This window comes from Mustelus asterias, chromosome 17 (assembly GCF_964213995.1).
Source record: "Mustelus asterias chromosome 17, sMusAst1.hap1.1, whole genome shotgun sequence".
Lineage (NCBI taxonomy): Eukaryota > Metazoa > Chordata > Chondrichthyes > Carcharhiniformes > Triakidae > Mustelus > Mustelus asterias.
The window spans coordinates 58,893,640-58,919,266 of NC_135817.1; the positions used below are offsets into that span (position 1 = coordinate 58,893,640).

The following is a 25,627-nucleotide window of genomic DNA, read 5'->3' on the forward strand; positions in this document are numbered from 1 at the left end:
ATACCCACCCATTCACCAATTAAGACCCTGAAGTGGCCACTTAATGGCCTCTGAAGGGCATTTCCCCACCCAGCCTCAATCTTTAAGTTCGGTGGGGGGGAGGGGGAGGATGCAGGTAGGGTGAGAAAGTGACATTAAACATTTTCCCCGTCTCTGGTGGGAAGTTGCATGGCATCTCACTCTGAAGGCCCCTCAAATCGAGGTGCCCTTCCTCCAGGGACATTGAAGTGTTGAAGCTTCGAGACCCCCTCCCCCACCCTCCTAACCCCCAAATGCCCCCTTTCCAACCCTCCCCCAGACACCTCCTACCCTCCCGTCCCTGGGATCCCCGGGACTTTCCTTTTCAAAGGTCCCAGGACTTAGTACCGGGCAGAGCGCTGCAGTACCACTTCTGGTCACTTCTGTAGTGCTAACCACTGTGCCACTAAGCTGATTGGCTGATACCTCTCACAGGCGAGATTTCCTTCCAAGGGCAGATGGAAGTCCAACACTCACTGCCAATCAATGCTCAAGTCGACATTAAATGGTAGTGAGGGGCTACAGCCTGCGCGTTAGGCGCTAATCACTCATCTTTGCTGTGACATGATTGCACCACTGACTGTCACCTTTTCATTAAAATACCAGCTCACCTTCACACACAAATGCAACAATGATCTTAAGACACTGCAGCTTAGAGATTATTCAATCATGCCCAACAGACAAGAGTTGAGGCTTGACATTATTTAAAATATAGTGAATTGTTGGCAGGATTATGGAGTTGCCAACCATCCAGGAATTGAAGATCTATCTCCAGGTAACTACATGCAAGCCTGAAGAAAAAAAATCATCAGGACATTAGAAAAATAGTTTTTCTGCCCCATTTTCTTTGAACATTTTATTTTACCTGATTTTAAAAGATTGCTGTGCCCGCGTGTGCGTGCGCATGGGGTGGGGAGAAGAGAGAGAGAGAGAAATGGTTGTTTGCCTGACAGTCAAGCATCATCCAACTGGGTAACGAGTCTTTTTGTTTTCCAATTGGCGTAGGAAGTGAGTGGACGTGTTGGCCGACTAATGGCTGGACCATAGTGGCAAGGCATGTGATGAAAAAGAGAGAGTTGGAGCAGATTTCAACATCCCAAATGGCCTTCATATGTGGCCCACTATTCAATTTAAAGTTTATTTATCAGTGTCATATGTAGGCTTAGATTAACACTGCAAAGAAGTTACTGTGAAAATGCCCTAGTCGCCACACTCCAGCGCCTGTTCGGGTACACTGAGGGAGAATTTAGCATGGCCAACGCACCTGACCAGCACGTCTTTTGGACTGTGGGAGGTAACCGGAGCACCTGGAGGAAACCCACGCAGACACGGGGAGAATGTGCAGACTCCGCACAGACAGCGACCCAAGCCGAGAATCAAACCCAGGTCCCTGGCGCTGTGAGGTAGCAGTCCAAAGATGTGCAGGTTAGGTAGATTAGTGTCAGGGGGACGAGCTAGAGTTATGGGATTGGGTGGGATTGTGCTCGGTGCAGACTCGATGGGCCCCCTTCTCCACTGGATGATTCTAGGATTCTAACCATTGTGCCACTGTGCCACCCGTTCCCGCACTAAAGACAGAGCCAAAAATGGTAACTGAACAATCAGTATGATATTAAATATATCCGTAATAATGGACAGAATGCTTTCAACAAATTTTCATATAACCGCTTTATATTAGATCCAACATTGTGTAAAGTCCTTCTGTAAAGTATTAATAATTACTGAGTCAAGCCAATTAACACATTCACATTTAAATTGCAACACTGTGGACAAATTTAGATTAGCAGTCATAACATTCTGTTCTTAAAGGCAGATGTGCAATAATAAAGGAGACTTACTCATCAGGTCTTTGAACATGGTTTTCTCGTGTGTCAATAGATGGTCAATTATGGATTTCCAACTAGGAAAACAGAAACATGCTTTAAGAATTCCTCTTCCCCCACCCACAGGACATTTCACGTCACCCATTTGCTTTCTCTGGTGAAATCACAAAATTTATTTAGACATTTATAATGGTGCCACAAGTGGTGCATGTAGCAGACTGACTCAATTCATTTAAAAAACATATTGCTGGGTTCAAATAGCACCACCTGTTTGACGCAACTGGGCTCAGGTGGTCACAGCCTTGCTGTGCAGTCAAGCTTGTAAGTTCCAGTCCTCCTTGAGCACATAAATCTAGGCCAATCCTTCAGTGGAACACTTGGAGATTGCTGTACTGTCAGAGGTGCCATGTAACACTAAGTCAAGGCTTCATCTACCCACTTGGCCAGTACCATTCAAAATAATAGGCTGCTCTCCCTGTAGCTGGGTTAATATTTGTCCCATCACCAAGAAACATTGTGTGGTTGTTTATTCAATTCCTGTCTGTGCAGCCTTGCTGTGTGACAATTTCTCTATAAAGTTTATTCATTAGTCACAAGTTGTTGTTGTTCATCCATTGTCGTCGATGAGGACCTCAATACCATTAGTCATTATGAGGCTAGATGCGTGTGTCCGAAGATGACTGATCAGGCCAATTCGGGCACGGAATGTCCTGGCACATAAGAACTGATGCGCATCAATTGGACACGAGGCACAAAGCTTCGGTAAAAGAAGGCTTTTATTAACTAACAATGGAACTATCAGAACTTTAACACACTATCCCAGACTGAAGAGGTCCCGCCCGAGCAGGGGGTCTTATACCTCTCCCAGGAGGCGGAGCCCGACTGGGATGTGCCACAACAGTTACAACCACAGGTGTATCAATCCCACCCTAGCCCAACAACAACATTAGAACAACCCAACAACAACATTAGAACAATCCCACAGTGGGAACCAACGATGGTTCACCACAAGAACATAAGAAATAGGAGCAGGAGTAGGCCATCTAGCCCCTCGCGCCTGCCCCGCCATTCAATAAGATCATGGCTGATCTGAAGTGGATCAGTTCCACTTACCCGCCTGATCCCTATGACCCCTAATTCCCTTACCGATCAGGAATCCATCTATCCGTGATTTAAACATATTCAACGAGGTAGCCTCCACCACTTCAGTGGGCAGAGAATTCCAGAGATTCACCACCCTCTGAGAGAAGAAGTTCCTCCTCAACTCTGTCCTAAACTGTCCCCCCTTTAGTTTGAGGCTGTGCCCTCTAGTTCCAGTTTCCGTTCTAAGTGGAAAGAATCTCTCCACCTCTACCCTATCCAGCCCCTTCATTATTTTATAGGTCTCTATAAGATCCCCCCTCAGCCTTCTAAATTCCAACGAATACAAACCCAATCTGCTCAGTCTCTCCTCATAATCAACGCCCCTCATCTCTGGTATCAACCTGGTGAACCTAATATTGGGCAAACTTGTGTAGGCGCTGTAGTTGTTGCGCTGGTGGCTCTGGACTTGTGCAGCTCGCGCTTAGGTTGTGCTTCAGCATTGCACCTTGCTTCATAAGCTTGACAGCCCTTGTGGATGAGGCAGCGCCAGGTAGGGCGGTTTTGTGCCAGCATTTTCCAGATGGTCGTGTCTATGTCAAGCGACTTCAGGGAGGCCTCGAGTGTGTCTTTATAACGTTTCTTCTGCCCTCCATGCGAGCGTCTTCCAGCAGAGAGTTCCCCAAAAAGGAACTGCTTGGGTCCCGCATACGGATGACATGACCTGCCCAACGGGTCAGTGCTCTCATCAGCAGTGTGTGGACTGATGGTAGACTTGCTCTGGAGAGAACTTCAGTGTCTGGTACTTTGTCTTGCCATCTGATGCGTAATATTCTGCGAAGACAAGTCATGTGGAAATGATTGAGTTGTCTTGCATGCCTTCGATACACAGTCCACGTTTCACAGGTGTACAGGAGGGTAGTGAGTACCACGGCGCTGTAGACCTTCAGTTTTGTTGCTGGGCTGATTCCTCAACGTTCCCATACAGTGTACCGAAAGCAGAACTTGCCTTTGCTATTCTGCAGTTAATTTCTGTTTCAATAGTCACTGCTCGGGAGAGGGTACTGCCAAGATAAGTGAACTGGTCCACTGCCTGTAGTTTCTGCCCTTTGATTGCGATTATGGGTTCTGTGTACGGTGCACGAGGAGCAGGCTGGTGCACGAGGAGCAGGCTGGTGCACGAGGAGCAGGCTGGTGCACGAGGAGCAGGCTGGTGCACGAGGAGCAGGCTGGTGCACGAGGAGCAGGCTGGTGCACGAGGAGCAGGCTGGTGCACGAGGAGCAGGCTGGTGCACGAGGAGCAGGCTGGTGCACGAGGAGCAGGCTGGTGCACGAGGAGCAGGCTGGTGCACGAGGAGCAGGCTGGTGCACGAGGAGCAGGCTGGTGCACGAGCAGCAGGCTGGTGCACGAGCAGCAGGCTGGTGCACGAGCAGCAGGCTGGTGCACGAGCAGCAGGCTGGTGCACGAGCAGCAGGCTGGTGCACGAGCAGCAGGCTGGTGCACGAGCAGCAGGCTGGTGCACGAGGAGCAGGCTGGTGCACGAGGAGCAGGCTGGTGCACGAGGAGCAGGCTGGTGCACGAGGAGCAGGCTGGTGCACGAGGAGCAGGCTGGTGCACGAGGAGCAGGCTGGTGCACGAGGAGCAGGCTGGTGCACGAGGAGCAGGCTGGTGCACGAGGAGCAGGCTGGTGCACGAGGAGCAGGCTGGTGCACGAGCAGCAGGCTGGTGCACGAGCAGCAGGCTGGTGCACGAGCAGCAGGCTGGTGCACGAGCAGCAGGCTGGTGCACGAGCAGCAGGCTGGTGCACGAGCAGCAGGCTGGTGCACGAGCAGCAGGCTGGTGCACGAGGAGCAGGCTGGTGCACGAGGAGCAGGCTGGTGCACGAGGAGCAGGCTGGTGCACGAGGAGCAGGCTGGTGCACGAGGAGCAGGCTGGTGCACGAGGAGCAGGCTGGTGCACGAGGAGCAGGCTGGTGCACGAGGAGCAGGCTGGTGCACGAGGAGCAGGCTGGTGCACGAGGAGCAGGCTGGTGCACGAGGAGCAGGCTGGTGCACGAGGAGCAGGCTGGTGCACGAGGAGCAGGCTGGTGCACGAGGAGCAGGCTGGTGCACGAGGAGCAGGCTGGTGCACGAGGAGCAGGCTGGTGCACGAGGAGCAGGCTGGTGCACGAGGAGCAGGCTGGTGCACGAGGAGCAGGCTGGTGCACGAGGAGCAGGCTGGTGCACGAGGAGCAGGCTGGTGCACGAGGAGCAGGCTGGTGCACGAGGAGCAGGCTGGTGCACGAGGAGCAGGCTGGTGCACGAGGAGCAGGCTGGTGCACGAGGAGCAGGCTGGTGCACGAGGAGCAGGCTGGTGCACGAGGAGCAGGCTGGTGCACGAGGAGCAGGCTGGTGCACGAGGAGCAGGCTGGTGCACGAGGAGCAGGCTGGTGCACGAGGAGCAGGCTGGTGCACGAGGAGCAGGCTGGTGCACGAGGAGCAGGCTGGTGCACGAGGAGCAGGCTGGTGCACGAGGAGCAGGCTGGTGCACGAGGAGCAGGCTGGTGCACGAGGAGCAGGCTGGTGCACGAGGAGCAGGCTGGTGCACGAGGAGCAGGCTGGTGCACGAGGAGCAGGCTGGTGCACGAGGAGCAGGCTGGTGCACGAGGAGCAGGCTGGTGCACGAGGAGCAGGCTGGTGCACGAGGAGCAGGCTGGTGCACGAGGAGCAGGCTGGTGCACGAGGAGCAGGCTGGTGCACGAGGAGCAGGCTGGTGCACGAGGAGCAGGCTGGTGCACGAGGAGCAGGCTGGTGCACGAGGAGCAGGCTGGTGCACGAGGAGCAGGCTGGTGCACGAGGAGCAGGCTGGTGCACGAGGAGCAGGCTGGTGCACGAGGAGCAGGCTGGTGCACGAGGAGCAGGCTGGTGCACGAGGAGCAGGCTGGTGCACGAGGAGCAGGCTGGTGCACGAGGAGCAGGCTGGTGCACGAGGAGCAGGCTGGTGCACGAGGAGCAGGCTGGTGCACGAGGAGCAGGCTGGTGCACGAGGAGCAGGCTGGTGCACGAGGAGCAGGCTGGTGCACGAGGAGCAGGCTGGTGCACGAGGAGCAGGCTGGTGCACGAGGAGCAGGCTGGTGCACGAGGAGCAGGCTGGTGCACGAGGAGCAGGCTGGTGCACGAGGAGCAGGCTGGTGCACGAGGAGCAGGCTGGTGCACGAGGAGCAGGCTGGTGCACGACTTCAGTCTTTTTAATGTTGATGGCGAGTCCAAAGTTGTCGCAAGCCGTGGAAAATTTGTCCATACCGACTTGCATCTCTGGCTCTGAGCCAGTATACAGGGCGCAGTCATCAGCAAAGAGGAAGTCTCTCAGAACAGTCTCCTTCGCTTTGGTAATAGCTTGAAGTCTCCTCAAGTTGAAGAGCTTCCTGTACTTAAGGCTGATTCCAGCAACACTGTCCTGGAAGGCATCATTCAGCATGGCAGTAAACATCATGCTGAACAGTGTGGGTGCGAGCACACAGCCCTGTTTGACAAGTTTATTCATTAGTCACAAGTAAGGCTTACATTAACACGGCAATGAAGTTACTGTGAAATTCTCCTAGTTGCTACAGTTCGGCGCCTTTTCAGGTCAATGCACCGAACCAGCAAGTATTTCAGACTGTGGGAGGAAACCCATGTCTATATTACTAAAGTAATTTTTTAAAACAATTCTTTCACAGGATGGTGGCATCACTGACTAGGCCAGCATTTCTTGCCCATCTCTAATTGCCCTAAAGTGAGCCAGCTGCAGTACATTTGGTGTATTTATACCCACAGTGTTGTTAGAAGGGGTGTTCCAGGAATTTGACCCAGCGACAGTAAAGGGACTGCAATACATTTCCAAGTCAGGATGGTGTGTAGCTTGGAGGGGAACCTCTAGGTGGTGATTGATGTTGCCTTGTCCTTCGAGATGGTAGAAGCCAAGGTTTTGGGAGGTGCCTTGATGAGTTGCTGCAGATAGATGGTACACACCTCTGCAAGTGTGCGTCATTGGCCGAGGGTAGTGAGTGTCGAAGGGTGGCGAGTAAATATTAAAGGGGGGGATTGAATATTGAAGGCGGTGATGGGGGCTGTGAGTGTCGACGGGGGTGGATGATCTTCAAATTACTTGATTGTCTCTGAAGCGATAAAATATCTGTAGATTATGAGTGTAGCTATATGAATGCAAGTTATTTCTCGAATTCATCTACCTATTCCAATCTTAAACACCAAGTCTTTCCTTAACAAGTGCTAAAATAACAAATATTGACTATAGCAAGAATATATTGAAATAAGATGGAACATCTCACATCCTGGCATTTGACTTTATGAACTCTATGGGTAGAATTTTACGACCTCTTTACACCCATTTTATGGCGGGGAAATGTCGTAAAATCGGGTGTAAAGCAGCTGGCGCGAATGGCACCCATTTTACAACACTCGGATTTCCAACATAATCAGCCTCTCGCCGGAAATGGGCAAGACGCTAATTTATTTAAATGTATTAAAATATGTTTTGCATGTGTTTAGCGGCCCAGTGCTCAATCATCCAGGTTCACTTGCCTTTATGGCCTCACCAGGAGAGGTTCTCTCTGGCAAGGAAAACACCTGCTTCCCATGAAAGGGGAACAGTCGTGTTGGGCTCGCCAGTGGAACCGGGAGCCATTGGAGGCCCCCCGGGAGGTGAAGTGCAAGGTTGGGGTGCCCCTTGGGCAGTGCCAGGCTGGCAATGCCAAGGTGCTGAGTGGCACTGCCTGGCAGTGCCACTCAGCACCTTGGCATTACCAGCCTGGCACTGTCCACCAGGCATGAAAATGTGCCCAAAAAACAGACCTGGAATTCTCCCATTTTCAGACTAGCTGGACACTTAGAAAAAAACCTCAAAATTCCACCCATTATGTCAAAGGCAAGTAATTTGATATCTACTTTGGAAACTGCACCTGTAATAGTTCAGATTTGTTAAAGCTTTATTCTTGCTGACAGTCACTGAAGGTTTAACAATATTTTCACTTTGTTGGCACAGCAGGCTATAATTTACCAAAACTGAAAATCAAATGAAATTTACAAGCCTATTTTCAATAACTAGTGTAAGAGCCTGGATTATTTAACGTCAAAAAATATACTATTTTCCTACTGGTTAATGCAGGATGAGTCCATTTGGAAAAAGAGGGGATCCATGAAGAGATCAAAGGCTTCCTTTTTCCACGCTCTCTTTGTGTAAGCATAGCCACTCAAACTGCTTAGTAACTGAGCACCGGCTCGGAAACTGGGGATGTTGTACTCACTGAGAGGAAATGAAAAGACAGTATTAGCTAAAGAAAGACCACCATGATTAGGACATAATCTCTACACCCAAAATTAAAAATATCTTCACAGTTAAACCAAAACGCACACATTCACTTCAAAAAGGAAAATGCGCACGCATTCCACATTCTTATAAAAATACACTTAAAATGCATCAACAGGGAAGTAGTGGCACGGTGATAGTGTCACTAGACTAGTAAGGCAGAGACCCAGGGCAAACTCTGGGGACTCGGGTTCAAATCCCACCATGGCAGATGGTGAAATTTGAATTTGTTTAAAAAAATCTGGAATTAAAAGTCTAATGATGACCATGAAACCATTGTCAATTGTTGTAAAAACCCATCTGGTTCACTAGTATTCTTTAGGGAAAAGAAATCTGCCATCCTTACCCAGTCTGGCCTGCATGTGATACCAGACCCACAGCAATGTGTTTGACTCTTAAATGCTCTCTGAAATGGAGGGCAGTTAGGGATGGGCAATAAATGCTGGCCCAGCCAGCGACGCCCATGTCCTGTTAAATAATGAAAAAAAAAAATTCTAATCATTTTTGGCAATAGCCCTCAATAATACAAGTTTCCTTTTTTAAAAAAAAGATATTTAAAGCAAAATTAACCAAAAAAATTATTTAAAATAAGTATATTAAAAAAGACAGAAGTAACAACACCCTGTGGTGTTATCTCAAGCTAGACACAAAAGAGAGAGAAATGACAGTTGCTTGACTCAAATTATATAATTGGCCACACATAAGGAATGGCGAGATAGGAGAAAGTTTTCCCTAATCTCTTCAAACCTCCTGCATAGCCATCACGCTGCCCAAGTAAAACTGCTAATTCAATGCCAATAAGTACTAAAACTCAAATGTGTTTCTGCCAGACATCATTGAAACATGTTTTGAGCTTTGCAAGCACAGGACTGCATGACAACTGACAAAACTTCAAATGAAGGTTCATCGGGACTCTGAACCAGTTACTGAGTTTCCCTTTCCACAGACACTGCCTGACCTGCTGAGAATTTCCAGCATTTTCTGTACTTTTTGTTTCGATAACTTTAAAGGAATTTGCTGGCCACGGATCTCATCATCTGGAGAGAACAAGCAAGGATATAAAGACGGCAGATTTCCTTCGCTAAAGGACATTAGTGAACCAGATAGATTTTTCTGACAATGGTTTCACAGTCATCAGGAGATCCTTAATTCTAGATATTTTTTATTGAATTCAAATTCCCCCATTTGCCATAAAAGCAAAATACTGTGGATGTTGGAATCTGGAACAAAAACAGAAAATGCTGGAAAATCTCAGCGGGTCTGACAGCATCTGAGGAGAGAGAATAGAGCCAACGTTTCAAGTCTGGATGACTCTTTGTCATAGCTAAGAGACATCCCACCATTCGAATTTGCCGTGGTGGGACTCGAACCCAGGTCCCAGGACATTAGCTGAGTTTCTGGATTAATAGTCGAGCAATAATACCATTAGGCCAACGCCTCCCCAAGATGGATATCATATCTGATAATGCAGCATTCCCACTGGAACCTCAGCCCAGTTTAGAACTGCTTTTGTCCAGATACTCTGACTTCAGCGAGATTCTAAATTTACACCAGGAAACCCAACTCCTTCATCTGCAGCCACCTGTAACCCCAACTGCAGACTCTGATCCACAAATTGATATACTTGCTCACACAAAAAACTGGTTTCCATATGCTGAGTGAAGTAAGCCTAGAATGAATTGCACAGGACAATTGCACAAACCTGGACATTTATGTTATTACTCCCATGAACTGAAAGAAACCAAGATAAAAAAGTACTGATTTATTTTGTAACTCTGGACGAAAAGTAAATTTTGATCCGAAATTCTGGATCCACACGCACTCAACCCCATAGCAATTTTAAAAAACGTTCTTTCATGGGATGTGGACATCGCTGGCTGGGCCAGCATTTATTTGCCTATCCCCAACGGCTCTTGAGAGAACATTTAAGTTTCAACCATATTTTTTATAATTCATTTTTGGGGCATGGGTGTCGCTGGCTGGCCAGCATTTATTGCCCATCCCTAGGTGGTGCCTTCCTTGAACAACTGAGTGACTTGCTAGTCCATTTCAGGAGGGTAGTTGAGATTCAACCACATTGCTGTGTCATGTAGGTCAGACCAGGCAAGGACAACAGATTTCCTTCCCTAAAGGGCATTCTCTTTTTTTTAATTCATCGATGGGACATGGGCATCGCTGGCTGGCCTAGGAAAGCAAATGGGTTTTTAATCACAATCAATAATGGGTTCATGGTCACTTTGAATTCCAGATTTTTATTCAATTCGAATGTCACCATCTGCCGTGGTGGGGATTCGAACCTGGGTCCCCAGAGCGTGACCCTGGGTCTCTGGATTAGTAGTCCAGAGACAATACTGCTGCGCCACTGCCTCCCCTAATGTGTTGAAGTTCATTCCATTTTGTTACCTGTGGTTTCTCAGGTACGGAAACACATAGTAGAGCAGCCGTGAGATGAGAGGCACAGCTTTCTCCTTTTCGTCACTGCGGTAAACCATATCGAGAAGCGGAGCGAGAAGCTGCAAATGATTCCACAAAAAAACATTCAGATAAAGGCTGCCAGAAAAATCAGAGGCAAGACGTCACTTGAAACAAAGTACCTCAGGCGCAAGCATCAAAGGAATAAAACCACAATGCCAGTAGCAATTAATGAGATGCACAATTTGCATAATCAAAATTACATACAGATTATAGACATTTCAAACTTTCTCAAAGCTGCATTATTTTCCCCCTCATGTAATCAGTGCCTCGCGTCTGTGGATCAATATCACTTACTTTAGCATCATTATTACAGATGACCAAATGCATAGTTCTAAATTCAATTCGCACGTTCAGCAGAGGCTGTGTTTTCCCTGGTCATGAGACAGCATGAGCCACAACATGTTCTTAAGTTTATTTATCAGGGTCACAAGTAGGCCAACGTTAACACTGCAATTAAGTTACTGTGAAAATCCCCTAGTCACCACACTGTTCGGGTACACTGAGGGAGAATTTGGCATGGCCAATGCACCTAACCAGCACGTCTTTTGGACCGTGGGAGGAAACCGGAGCACCCGGAGGAAACCCACACAGACACGGGGAGAACGTGCAGAATCTGCACCGACAGTGACCTAAGCTGGGAATAGAACCTGGGTCCCTGGCTCCATGAGGCAGCAGTGCTAACCACTCTGCCACCTTGCAAGGGGAATACAGAGAAATGAACTGACTGGAGATGAATAACGATGAATAAGATGAAGATGAGTGGAGCGTCTGACCCTAACTCACTTCCACACTGCTAAACAAATAGGAGTGACACTTGCAGGATCCCAGAAGCAGATTTCGCATCTAGTCTACTGGTGACGCATTAGATGAAAAGAAAAAGCACTATGAGGGAGAATAAACACACTTCTCATTAAATGGAATATAATCCCGAGAGAAAGTGTTTACCAGCAGCGCTGGGGGTAACACTGCGGCAGATTTGTATAACGAGTTATTGTTAACTTTATTTTAAAACCCTATCACAAAGGCAAGGATTTTCCAGTAGCACCCACCGCAGGACTGGAATTAAAATTAAAGTTTCAAGTTTATTTATTAGTCACAAGGCTTACATTAACGCTGCAATGAAGTTAGTGAAATTCCTCTAGTCACCACATTCTGGCGCCTGTTCGGGTCAATGCACCCAAACCAGTACTTCTTTCAGAAGGTGGGAGGAAACCGGAGCACCCGGAGGAAACCCACGCAGACACGGGGAGAACGTGCAAACTCCACACAGACAGTGACCCAAGCCAGGAATCGAACCCGGGTCCCTGGCACTGAGAGGCAGCAGAGCTAACCACTGTGCCACCCACCAATTCCCATCATGACGCCATTTTATGTTGTCAGGTTTTCTGTCCTGCCCACTTGGGCAGGTCTGGAAAATGTCGGCCAAAGTTGCAGGGTGGAACATAGAATAAAGGAAGGATTTAAGATTGTCTGAGAATATGCAGTGGTAAAAGTTTAATTGCATCAGTGAGAATTATCTGTGAATGAATTGACGTTACAGGCTTACCTCAGCCAGCAAGGTTAGAGCTTGCACACTGTATAAAGAAGCGACAGCTGTCGAGACCACGGCTGAGGGTGGGGTGAACAAACCTTGAAATCCAACACAAACAATGTCTTACTTCATTTTTATTAGTGACAATTTAACACAGTTCATTCAACAGAGACCCTAATTACATGCTGCATCAGGTACTCCCAAAACGTACTATTTTACACAATGAACGGCCACGGATACACCCAAACTGGACAACGTTAAAATCCTGTCCACCCACTGGACTTTATGTCACAGGATGTGGGAAACACTTCCAAAGCCTAATTGCATTAATTGACACCACCAGAAATCCGGGACTGGGAGACACAATCGTGGCACAAACGTTGGCGGGAATCCCGCAAATTGGCCAACACGCGATTCTCCCGGTCTGCCCTGCTAAAAATATTAGCGTGGCAGGATGGGAGAATCCCCATAGTGCAGAAAGAGGCCATTCGGCCCACGAGGTTTGCACCAACTCTGACAGAATATCTCACCCAGGCCTTCTCCCCCACCCTATCCCCGTAACCCCAAAAATGGTTCCTCAATCCAACCTGCACATCCTGGGGCACGAAGGGAAAATTTAGCACAGCCAATCCACCTAACCAGCACATTTTTGGAGAGTGAAAGGAAACCGGAGCACCCAGAGGAAAGCCACGCAGACACGGGGAGAACATGCAAACTCCACACAGACAGTCACCCAAGGCCAAAATTGAACCCGGGTCTCTGCAGCTGTGAGGCAACAGTGCTAACCATTGTGCCACCATGAATTTCAGTTCCATCAGCTGCAGTGGAAGCCAGGTCCCCACCTGGTTTTCTGGATAGCAGGTCCAGTGATATCCCGACTATGCCATCATCATGTTAGATAGCTACATTAGTTAGACATTGGGATGGGATTTTCCGGCTGTGCTCACCCCAAGCCTGGAAAATCCCGCCTGAGGTCAACAGACTTTTGCATGGTACGCCCCTTTCCACCCACTATAATTCCCGTAACAGGTGGGACGGGAAAATTGCGCGATCATCTCGCATAGCATGTCACCCCGCAACATGCCCTATTGTAGTTCTATAGTTACTGCATGCGGGATTTACTGATTCATAGAATCATAGAATCCTACAGTGCAGAAGGAGGCCATTCGGCCCACCGAGTCTGCACTGACCACAATCCCACCCAGGTCCTATCCTCATAACCCTAGCTAGTCCCCCCGACACTAAGGGGCAATTTAGCATGGCCAATGAACCTAACCAGCACATCTGTGGACGGTGGGGAGGAAACCGGAGCACCCGGAGAAAACCCATACAGACACAGGGAGAACGTGCAAACTCCACACACACACAGCGACCCAAGCTGGGAATTGAACCCGGGTCCCTGGTGCTGTGAGGCAGCAGTGCTAACCACTGTGCCACCGTGCTGCCCTCGGTAGCGCAGTGAGTATTACAATTTTGTACCACAATTTTGTATTCAAGCCCAACATGCTGATTTTGGAGTCAAACAGCAGCAAATCAGACCAATATGATAGCCCCGGTGTTTATTCCCCCCCAGTAAAAATGCTTATTTCTCAGATTGCGAATGGATCCCCTGCCTCAGCAATACGTGAGACAACTGTATAAAACCCAAGGGCAGCCGGCAAGTGTCCAACACATGACAAGGGAAAAGCAGAACTAGTTAAACAGCGACTGTAATTGAAGGGACATGTTCTACAAACATTGCAGATATCGGGATGTTATGATTTAAAAACGGTTAAAACACGTTTGTTGCAAAATACTGGCCGGAATTCTCCGGCCACTCACGCCCTGCTGTTGTTGCCAGAGAGGACGGAGAATTTGGCGCTCAGCCGAATCTCTGTTCACTGCAGCGGGACTGGAGAATCCCAACCGCAGTTGTTCATCGCCACCTCCAGTACCAAGCAATTAAACTGATTATGTTTCCTTTTTAACGTGAAGAAAATATTTTTACAAAAATGTACAAGGGTAGACCCAAAAAGAGGTAACGATACTCCAGGCTAATGTGCATCAGCTAAAACAATATGGCTGGTTTTTTCCCTCCAGTTATGACACTTCTGTCTCTGCACTAAGGTTTGGTCAACTTGCTCCCTTTTTTCAGGCTGTGATAGGCCAATGAGATTCCACGGTGTTTGCCTGAATGCCAGGTGCCACTGCCCTTTTTGCTTACATTAGTGAAGAAGGGAAAGGGTTAATGTTTTTTGTACTCAATGTATTTTGTACCTAAAAGGTTGAACTTTGTACCTGGAATGTATCACAAACATAACATTTCCTTGTGGCGAGTCACCCCTTTTTTATATTGCTCCTGGTAGTAGCATAAGCCATTTGTTCATGTCTTTCATCTGTTACCTTTAGTATAAGCCATTTGTTCATGGTTCTCTCGCTTGTTTATATCATTCTGATAAAACAGACAGTTGAATATAGATGTTAGGAGGCTTTCCCGGAGGCTTGTCTGTGATTTAAGCAGAGGAAGCAGCCACCAAATGGTAGAGTGCGAGAATGGCCGTTTGAAGGAGAACTCCCACTGGGACAGTCACTCAGTCACTTCAAAGGAAACGCTGCGGGAAGAGCAGGGGACCAGAGGTGACACCTTGACTGCAACGACCAGAAGAATTGTGCTTCATGACCCAAGGATACCAGATGGTCTCTAACCATGATCCAAAGACTATCAGAAGCTGTTAAAGGAACTATAATTTACGATCAAGGACTGTTAACTGGACTTTGTTTTATGGCTTGTATTGGGAACCCTGATGTATAAATATCCACGTTTCTTGTGTTCAGGGAGAACTTTGGCTTCCGCTTTGAAGGGGTCAAGTTCTCCCATAAGCTTGTGAGAATAAACCCTGACTGTATTTTTGACTCATACCAACTTATAGAGGTATATTTTCCGACTTCAATTAGTAAGGTTACCTTAATGTATGAGGTACAAAAAGATGCGAGGAGAGTGGAACCTCCAACACTGGCTGGACTGGTTGGGCTGCCTGGTGTGTTTCTGTGCCATATCCTGGTTCATGTTTGTTCCAGTTGCATAGGAGGGTGTCTCAGCAGATGATCTTTGCATGGAGTCATATGACAAGGAAATGATTGAATCCCTACAGTGTAGGAGGAGGTCATTGGGCTCATCTAGCCTGCAGCAACAGCAATTCCATGCAGGTCCCATCCCCGTTACTCCATGTTTTTATCCTGCTAGTCCCCCTGACCTCGAGGGGCAATTTAGCATGGCCGGTCCACCTAATCTGCACATCTTTGGACTGTGGGATGGAAACCGGAGCACCCAGAGGAAACCCACGCAGACTCCGCACAGACAGTGACCCGAGGCTGGAATTGCACCCGGGTCCCTGGCGCTGTGAGCAGTGCTGCCCAATTTTGGTATTTCAATTTGATAACCAGTTGCTTTAGGTGGTAAGCAAGGCGGGAAACCACCTTGCTATTCCGTAGGATATATCGGGACAGAGACAGACCATTCAGCCCAAACAGTCCAACAGTTGCTGCTCATTTTTGTAAAAAAAAAATCTAACCACCATAACTGACGCATCATTAGGCAACTGAGATTATAGGAATGAGCCTTAACGTGCAGAGATTAGAGATATTCACCATGGCCAACGGCATCAGAATTGGTCTCCTCCAAATAAACCTGAGGCCCGGCCTTGACTTCCAAATTTCTGCTCAGCCAGCTGGTTTGTTCAAGCGAGGAACCAACAACATTCCCTACAGCTTCCATTATTTTCTGGGCCACCTCCTTGTAAAAGAAAGCACAAAGGGGTTCCAATGCAAAGGTACCAGAAATTAACATAATGACTTTAATATATTAAATTTAATCTAAAACAAAATTCTATCTTACCTGCAGATCTCTCTGATCCTTTTTGTTTTCCAAGTTTGGACTTCGGGACATGAAGTCATTTAATATTCTGCAAATTCATTTCAAAAATTAGAAACCGACAACATGACAATGAAACGAGCTGGATGGTGTCATTCCAGAACACAGTAGTTTCTGCACAACTCCAACACCTGTTCATGCATTGCAACCAAATCTTAAGCAACGACGCAACATAAGCTGTGAGCGCACACCACAAATCTTCTCTAAACTGGGCATCAGACTTCAATGTTCCATGTTGCCTGGGATGGAACATTTAAGTTATGGGGAGAGATTGGATAGGCTTGGGTTGTTTTCGTTGGAGCAGAGAAGACTGAGGGGCAATCAGATCGAGGTGCACAAGATTATGAGAGACATGGACAAAGCGGATAAGGAGCAGCTGTTCTCCTTAGCTGAAGGGTCATTCACGAGGGGACATAGGTTCAAGGCGAGGGGCAGGAGGTTTAGGGGATATGAGGAAAAACCTTTTTATCCAGAGGGTGGTAACGGTCTGGAAAGTGCTGCCTGGGAGGGCGGGAGAGGTAGGCTGTCTCACATCCTTTAAAAAGTACCTGGATGAGCACTTGGCCCATAGCCCTGAATGTTATGACGTGCCAAGTGCTGGCAGATGGGATTCAGTGGGAGTTCAGGTGCTTCTCACGTGCTGGTGCAGACTCAATATGCTGAAGGGCCTCTACTGCACTGTATGATTCCATGATTCTAAGTAGTGGCAGCCAGGGATAATAATGGACTCTATATGAATCAGATTCCATACACAGAGTATAAAAATTCACTTGTAATCTTGGGAAGAGTGGGAGCACAGAGTGAAGATAATGAGGATTGAGTACAACAAGGGCCGAGTGTGATAGAGAATGATTGTTAACTTGGGAACTGAGAGCAGAGGGGGAAGAAGATGCTGTATTTTTATACCTATTTTCCAACCTCTAGTAACCTCCATCATTTTAAAGCTAGCAGGTTGTGACAAGCGGAGAGCTGCAAGGATCAGTGCTGGGTCCTCAGCTATTTACAATCTATATTAGTGACATGGACGAAGTGGCAGAGAAGAATGTATCGAAGTTTGCTGATAGCACAAAGTTGGGTGGGAATGCAAGTTTTGTGAAGAACATTACCTGTCCAAATCTCTCTGCAGTCTTTTTTAAGTGAGTGGACAACAAGGTGGCTGATAGTGTAATGTAGTGAAGTTATTCACTTTGATTGCAAGAAGAGAAAAGCACAATTTTTTTTGCAAGGTGAGAAATTTGTCACTATTGATGTTCAGAGAGACTTGGGTGTGCTTATACAAGAAACACAAAGTTAGCAAGCAGGTGCCGCAAGCAATTAGGAAGGCAAATAGTACTTTTGGCCTTTATTGCAAAGAGATTGGAGTACAAAAAAAAGTCCTGTTACAATCAAAACAACACCTGCAAAAGAATCATAGAATCCCTACAGTGAAGAGGAGGCTATTCGGCCCATCAAGTCTGCACTGACTCTCAGATCTAGGCCCACTCACCTACCGTATCCCTGTAACCCCATGCATTTATCATGGCTAATCCACCTAACCTACACAACTTTGGAGATCAAGGGGTAATTTAGCAAGACCAATCCATCTAGCCTGCATATCTTTGGACTGTGTACTGTGAATACTGTCTGCAATGTTTGGACCCATATTTAAGAATGGATATACATGCATTTGAGGCGATACAGCAAAGGTTCACTAGGTGGGTCCTGGGGATGAAGTGTCCCATGATGAATAGCTGAGTAAATTGGGTCTACATTCTCCAGGATTTAAAAGAATGGAGGGGTGATCGCACTGAAACATTCAAGGTTATGAAGGGGCTTGATAGGATGGGTAAGATCATTTCCCTTGGCTGGGGAATCTAGAACAAGGGGGCACCGTTTCAGGGTAAGAGGCCAATCATTTAGGGCTGAGATGATGATAAATTACTTCACTCAAAGGGTTATGTATCTTTGCAATTCTCTGGCCCAGAGGGTTGTGGATGCGACAACACAATATATTTCAGGCTGAAGTGGACAGATTGGTGTTCTCAGAGGGAATCAAGGGATATGGGGAATGGACAGGAAATTGGAAATCAGCCATGATCATATTGAATGGTGGAGGAGACTCGACTGGCCCTTTGGCCTTCGCCTGCTTCTATTTTTTATATTGAAATGGATTAGAGAGCAATTGGATGCATTTCTGGAAAAAAAAAGTATTGAACATTATGATGAAAAGTCACAATCGATTGATAAGGAACAGGCCAATTATTTCTAATGAACTAGTTCAGTGCTCCAAAAGGTAAAACAATTTGGGATACATATTTACAAAAATGGATGCAGACAATTCGAAAGAAAAAGGAATGAGTATTTACCCAAGTAACAGAAAATGCCCAGGTGGAGCTAAATTCAATTGAACTGATTCCTTCAACAGGCCGAGCAATGGCGGCAGGACATCCTGTAAATTGGCCACGGAAAGCCTGTAACAAAAGCAAAATGAGATTAGTTGTCTGTGTTCAAACTGAAATTCAATGGGATGGGGGTGGGCAGGGGGAAACTAGCTTTGATCCTCTTTCCAGTGTGTTCCTGATTTGAACCAGTCACTTTTGAAGTTTACAGTTTATTTATTAGTGTCACAAGTAGGCTTACATTAACACTGCAATGAGGTTACTGTGAAAATCCCCTAGTTGCCACACTCCAGCGCCTGTTTGGCTACATTGAGGAGGAATTTAGCATGGCCAATGCATCTAACCAGCACCTGGAGGAAACCCATGCAGACACGAGGAGAAAGTGCAAACCCTGCACAGTGACCCAAGCCAGGAATCGAACCAGGGTCCCTGGCGCTGAGAGGCAGCAGTGCCAACCACTGTGACATCCACATGGTGGATTGGAGCTTCTGAGAAAGGAAAGTAGAGAAATGGTATTGCTTTTCTGGATCCACCAGTGATTCATCTCCTCATAGCCACTCTAGTGTACATGAAGTTGGTGAGCCACCTTCATGAGCTTGGATTGTGGCACCTTTCATAGAAGTAATAAAAATAACACTTGCGCATTGCCAATTGATGCAAAGAGATAAATATTTGCTGGTTCTAGCAAAATTCTACTTTGTAGTTTCGAAGCTATCTCAGACTGCAGTTCATCCAATTTAAAAATGCAAAATCATGTTGTGAAAGATGTACACAGCATAAAAGGTAATCAGTGGCTTTAGCTAGCTTATATATCAAATATAATGAATAGCCAAGAAATTCTCTAAGCTAATGGATGAGTTTAAACCAAATTGGAACATCTGACAGCAAAGGTTTGTCAATAGGCTTGCAAACTCCTACCCATATTCTGTGAATCTGAGCATTAAGTGGACAAGGTACTGGAAATGACTTAAACTCAAATAAAAATCATTGGGATTCATAACAATAGTGCAAATTTTCAAATTTACTTCACTTCATCCTGAAATTCACTACCACAGAATGTAGTTGAGGCCAAAATGTTGTGAGATTTCAAGAAGAAATTAGAGGATCGAGGGATTTTGGGGGGGGGGGGGGGGGGGGGGATATTAAATTTAAATGATCAGCCACGATCATAATGAATGGTGTAGCAGGCTCAAAGGGCCAAATGGCCTACTCCTGCTTCTAGTTTCTATGTTTCTATATGTTTCTACATTAACAGTTTCAGTACATCTCAACTACACTCATTGCAAATGTAATAAAGTGTTTTTGAACAACAGAATTACCTCTGGAGTAACGCAAAACTAAACTGCAGCATCGGAATATCAACCAAAGTCGGTTTCTGGAAAAGAAAGCACAATAGGCCATCCAATATTTTAAACTCAACTTTCAGAGGATTTAGACAAATTGACATTTTATATTATCAAACTGCATTCCTTCAGAAATGGTTCACAATTCTGGACTCCCTGATAATTAAACAGATTCACCAGGAAATTACAGTGCAGATGGATTTGAGATTTGATCTTTGGAGTGGATCAAAATTGTTTTTCTCAGGCAGAAAATTGGTGGGAAGACTGCAACAGGTTTCAGTATCGCTGCTTTAGGGAGAGTAACAGAAACAAAACCAGGCAGGATTCTTGCCGTCGATCACAATTGTCATGAACGCTGAACTTCACAAGGTGGTTATGTTTTGAAATGTCCCCTTCAGCTGACGGTAAGATAGAAAATTCTGGATAAATACCTCAAGTTCGGAGACATGCCCATGTAATTCTGTTGCTATGGGGAAAGATACTCACTGAGGTGGAGTGGAAGTTTTAACACCTTTCACAGCATCTCTCACAACAAAAAAAAGGACAGTTGCTGTTTGTGAGGCACAAACAAGCTATTGCTACGGACAGGCAAGGAGAACTGTTTTGTGTCATCGGCCAAGCAGGATAGCTCAGCTTCTGTTCAAAAGAAAGGAAACCGAGCAGACAGGACCTGGTGATGATTTAAGCAACAGGAAGGTGCCAAGTCGTGTCTTGCTGGTGATGAAAGTATCCAGGAAAACGTGGGAGGAATGGAAACATTGCCAAAGAACACCAGAAGTTCCGAACTGGAATGGCAGGATAGGTGAACCTCTAGTGGAGAGCTAGGAGTGACAGCTAGGCTGTTCCTTTAATGCTACATATTTGTCAGAAGTGCAGTGCACAGAAAAAGGGTTTTGGAAATACAGAATTTGGCTATGTTAGTTAGTTGATGCTAAAGTACCTTGTCTTTCGTTTGAGATATTAGATGTCTGCTAATTAATGATTGATATGTCAATTTTAGTTTCTGTAAAATGCTTAAGAACGTGAAATTTCGCCCTTTGGTTCTTTCCATTGGCCAATTCAATCGTTCAGAAAGCCAGTACATTTACAATAGGCCAACTGGCCTTCGACTGCGCTATAACATATCTGTGAATCTATACCAATCACCCCTTATCAGCCTACATGCGGATTGTAACACAATCCACTGCCAGCTACCACAGGTATAGACATCATGGGCGTGATTTTATGGCATCGCTCGTCCCAAAGCCATAAAATCCCACCCAAGGTCAATGGACCTTCCCATTGTCCGCCGCTCGCCCATTCCAATTCCCATGGCAGATGGGCAGTAAAATTCCAGCCTATGGAATCAGAGGTCAACAATGATGGAAAAGCCTGGTGACAGTTGCTATTCTCACAATCACCTGGAGCTATGAATTGTGCATTAGTAACTCGACAAGTGTCAATGCCTTGGAGAGTTAAGTTTAAGTTTTTAAGTTCAAAGTTTATTTATTAATGTCACAAATAGACTCACATTCACACTGCAATGAAGTTACTGTGAAAATCCCCTAGTTGCCACGCTCCAGCGCCTGTTCGGGTACAATGAAGGAGAATTTAGCATGGCCAATGCACCTAACCTGCACATCTTTCCTCCCACACCTCCCTGTGGGAGGAAACGCATGAAGACACTGGGGAGAACGTGCAGACTCCGCACAGCCAGTGACCCAAGCCAGGAATTGAACTTGGGTCCCTGGCGCTGCGAGGCAGCAGTGCTAACGACTGTGCCACTGTGCCACCCAATAGTGTGGGTGAAAGGGAGAAAATTGAAGGGAGCTGATGGCAGTGGGGGAGGGAGTTTTGATAGTGGTGCGGCACTTTGGTTTTGACTCCACGATCTGACCTAGGTAACTGTTAGGCAATCCCTACTCCAAAGCTTGGGACTCAGCTCAAATCACTTGACGATGACTCTACTGTCCTATTATCTGGCGAGATTCAGGCCAAGGAAAATGATTTTTGATGAACAAAATTGGGACACTCCAGTCATTTCAAAGAACAAAGGACAGTAGTGTGGAGGAAAGGGAGAACAGTACAGCACAGGAACAGGCCCTTCGGCTCTTCAAGCCTGCGCCAATCATGATGCCTGCCTAAACTAAAACCGTACGCACTTACGGAGTCCGTATCCTTCCATTCCCATCCTATTCACGTATTTGTTGAGTTGGCCCTTAAATGCCACAATTGTACCTGCTCCCACCACCTCCCCAGACAGTGCGTTCCAGACATTCACCACCCTCTGTGTAAAAATCGTGCCTCGTACATCTCCTCTAAACATTTCCCCATGCACCTTAAACCTATGTCCCCTACTTCTTGATTTTTCTACCCTAGGAAAGAGCATCTGACTATCCACTCTGTCCATGCCACTCAATCTCGTAAACCTCTTACTGTCACTTGCATTTCCATCGCCACTTGCGCCAGACTCACCCCTGACAAAGTGAACCATAGGTTTAAAAAGTGCCCAATGTTTTACCTCTTCTTTGGTCTGAGGTGGCTTCTTGACAACTTCCTTGATCAGTTGTAATATACTGTCAGTGTTGAGTGTGTCCAGGGCTTGCACCAAGCTTACGAGTGTTAGCTGAGCTTCACTGGCTGTGGGCAGAATCTGCGTCTACAAAAGATGAAGACAACATTCAAATTATAATGCGAGGTTTTGTGAAAAATCACTTCTCAAAATGACTAGCATCCTTTTGAACAAAACGTTCTGCCTTTGAAACAGCTGTAATCTTCACCATGTGAAGTGGACTCATTCGCTGTGAAAATTGTTAGCACAATTACAACAAATCGAAATAAGAAAGAACTCTGACCATCATTTTCCTGTCACTTACCAAACTGCTGGTGGTGAATCTACTGGGTCTGGATGCACTGGGTGTGAGGACATGAAGCTGCAGAAGTTGGAGTTTGATCAAGTTTAAAAATGGCTCACATAAACCCCCATTTTCAACCAATGAGGATACTCGTCTTTCAAAATAAAAACTGCCCTCATCAAGAAAAAAAAAAGTATCAAGTCTACGAGATTTATTTTACTGAACAAAAAAAAGGAACTGGTTCCCACCCCGGGGGGGAGGGGGGGGGGGGGGGGGAGGAGAGAGGAGAGAGGAGAGAGGAGAGAGGAGAGAGGAGAGAGGAGGAGAGAGGAGAGAGGAGAGAGGAGGAGAGAGGAGGAGAGAGAGGGAGAGAGAAAGAGAGAGAGAGAGAGAGAGAAAGAAAATCACAGTTTTCATCCCGGGGGCGGGGGGGGGCTCGTGGTTTTCGTCCCGGGGGGGCCTCAGGTGCCTCAAAGCATTTATATAGAAACCAGGAGAAGGAGTAGGCCATTCGGCCTAGCGTGGTTAATGTTGTATTGCAGGGAGTACGGCAGCCAATAGGTTGACAGCACGCTCTCACCAACAGTAGCGAAGATGACCAGATATTTTAATGATGTGAGCTGTGGGATAATGTTGGCTCGGACACCCAGAGAGACGAAACGGGTAGAGCATGTTGATTCACACTAAGGAGGGTAAAAGCTCAAAACAAAAAGGACATGTCGGAAACACGAATAGAAATAACTGAGTCTCGCATTTAGAGGCAGCTCATAAATTTCTTCAGAGTGTCCCCAAGTATTTCACATCCAATTATCTATCTTTCCAAATAGAACTCTTTATGCAGCCAATTTTGTGCATATTAAAGTTCCACAAGTAACAAATAAATTCAATGTCAAACTCGTCAGTTTTACTGGTGACAGATAAGGGAGGAATGGTGGTCAGGACAACAGAATAGTGGAATGGGATCTTTTAAGTCCAACTTCACAGACAGATGGGGCTTCAGTCTAATGTCTTACCTCCATACAGCACTCAAAAGTCAGCCTAGAATGTGTTCAAATCCTGGATTAGGGTTTGAACCCACAACTGTCAGCTGTGTGTGTTTGGGCCATTTGAATGGGTAGCAATATAAAGAACAAAGAAAATTACAGCACGGGAACAGGTCCTTGGGCACTCCAAGCCTGCACTGACCATGCTGCCCGACTGAACTAAAACCCCCTATCCTTCCGGGGACTGTATCTCTCTACTCCCATCCGATTCATGTATTTGTCCAGACACCCCTTAAAACTCACTATTGTATCTGCTTCCACTACTTCCCCTGGCAGCGAGTTCCAGGCACCCACCACCCTCTGTGTAAAAAAAACTTGCCTCGTACATCTCCTTTAAACCTTGCCCCTTAAACCTATGCCCCCTGGTAATTCACTCTTCCACCCTGGGAAAAGCTTCTAACTATTCACTCTGTCCATGCCCCTCAATCTTGTAGACTTCTATCAGATCGCCCCTCAACCTCCGTCGCTCCAGTGAGAACAAACCAAGTTTCTCCAACCTCTCCTCATAGCTAATGCCCTTCATGCTGGGCAACATCCTGGTAAATCTTTTCTGTATCCTCTCCAAAGCCTCCACATCCTTCTGGTAGTGCGGCGACCAGAATTGAACACTATATTCCAAGTGCGGCCTAACTAAGGTTCTATAAAGCTGCAACATGACTTGCCAATTTTTAAACTCAATGCCCTGGCCGATGAAGGCAAGCATGCCGTATGCCTTCTTGACTACCTTCTCCACCTGCATTGCCACTTTCCGTGACCTGTGTACCTGTACACCCAGATCCCTCTGCCTATCAATACTCTTAAGAGTAATGACAGTAATAAAAAGTGTTCTATTAGTTTTATTATTGTAATAGAGATGTTTATTTTTAAATTTAAAGCTTTCCAGTATACAAGAATGAATTAATTATCCATGGACTGAAAACAAATAAAATTAATGAGCTAATAGTCGGCAGTCCTGGAAATCAGTGAGAGGGAAGGATAATAGGAATATCCTTACATTGTGCCTCAAGAAATAAAGACTGGTCTTACCTTGGTTTGACTCAGTTTTTTGCTGCTTTTCTTCTTATTCCACACTGCTGCCACAGCTGCCATCAGGTGAATACCCATCTGAGCAGCAAATGGATTCAGCAGCTCCAGAATTTTCTGTCTAAGTGTCTGTTAAAATAAAAGATCAGAATCTGAAAAATGGGCCCTCTGGGACATGTTCGTCCTGGCTACTCCCATTGGTCCAGCTGTGATGGCTGCAGGTGTGAGACTGTCACAGCTTTTGCCCTCACTGGAGAGACTTTCACGTTTGGCTGCATGGTTGGCGGGTGGAACTGGAAGTAGCTGCGAATCCGGGTCCCAACTGAGTCCAATACAAAATTGCAACATTACGCCGGCTGCCACGCATCCGTGAGGGGGGGGTGGGGGGTGGTGGTGCGCAGCTGGCACCAAGTCCAGTGGCAGCCCACCACGAACGTTATAAGTGGTGCCCATGGGCCGCAGTCGAATCCGTGGTGGCAGAATGGCCATTGCAGAAAGCCACAACAGGCAAAAGGCTATCTGTGGTGTATGTGGCAGCATGGGTGGCACAGTGGTTAGCTCTGCTGCCTCACAGCGCCAGGGACCCGGGTTCAAATCCCAGCTTGGGGTGACCGTCTGTGTGGGTTTCCTCCGGGTGCTCCAGTTTCCTCCCAGTCTGAAAGATGTGGCGGTTAGGTGCATTGGCCATGCTAAATGCTCCCTCAGTGTACCCAAACAGGCGCCAGAGTGTGGTAACTAGGGGATTTTCACAGTAACTTCATTGCAGTGTTAATGTAAGCCTATTTGTGACATCACTTTATGTGGTGTCGGTCACAGAATTGAGTC

At 46.7% G+C, this 25,627-nt stretch overlaps 1 protein-coding gene across 3 annotated transcripts in view; it reads right to left on the reverse strand.

The window, feature by feature from the left end:
* The window catches only part of dop1b (DOP1 leucine zipper like protein B), a 148,553-nt gene that overhangs the window by 24,751 nt on the left and 98,175 nt on the right, over nucleotides 1-25,627 (reverse strand). For all 3 annotated transcript variants that reach the window (XM_078232767.1, XM_078232769.1, XM_078232768.1), the window contains exons 22-31: nucleotides 24,806-24,931; nucleotides 22,403-22,540; nucleotides 19,879-19,934; nucleotides 18,527-18,631; nucleotides 16,146-16,212; nucleotides 15,899-16,043; nucleotides 12,287-12,369; nucleotides 10,669-10,778; nucleotides 8,053-8,202; nucleotides 1,857-1,918 (exon numbers count right to left, since the gene is read on the reverse strand). In XM_078232767.1, the coding sequence (XP_078088893.1) occupies nucleotides 1,857-1,918; nucleotides 8,053-8,202; nucleotides 10,669-10,778; nucleotides 12,287-12,369; nucleotides 15,899-16,043; nucleotides 16,146-16,212; nucleotides 18,527-18,631; nucleotides 19,879-19,934; nucleotides 22,403-22,540; nucleotides 24,806-24,931 (1,042 nt within the window). The remainder of the gene's footprint in view (nucleotides 1-1,856; nucleotides 1,919-8,052; nucleotides 8,203-10,668; nucleotides 10,779-12,286; nucleotides 12,370-15,898; nucleotides 16,044-16,145; nucleotides 16,213-18,526; nucleotides 18,632-19,878; nucleotides 19,935-22,402; nucleotides 22,541-24,805; nucleotides 24,932-25,627) is intronic.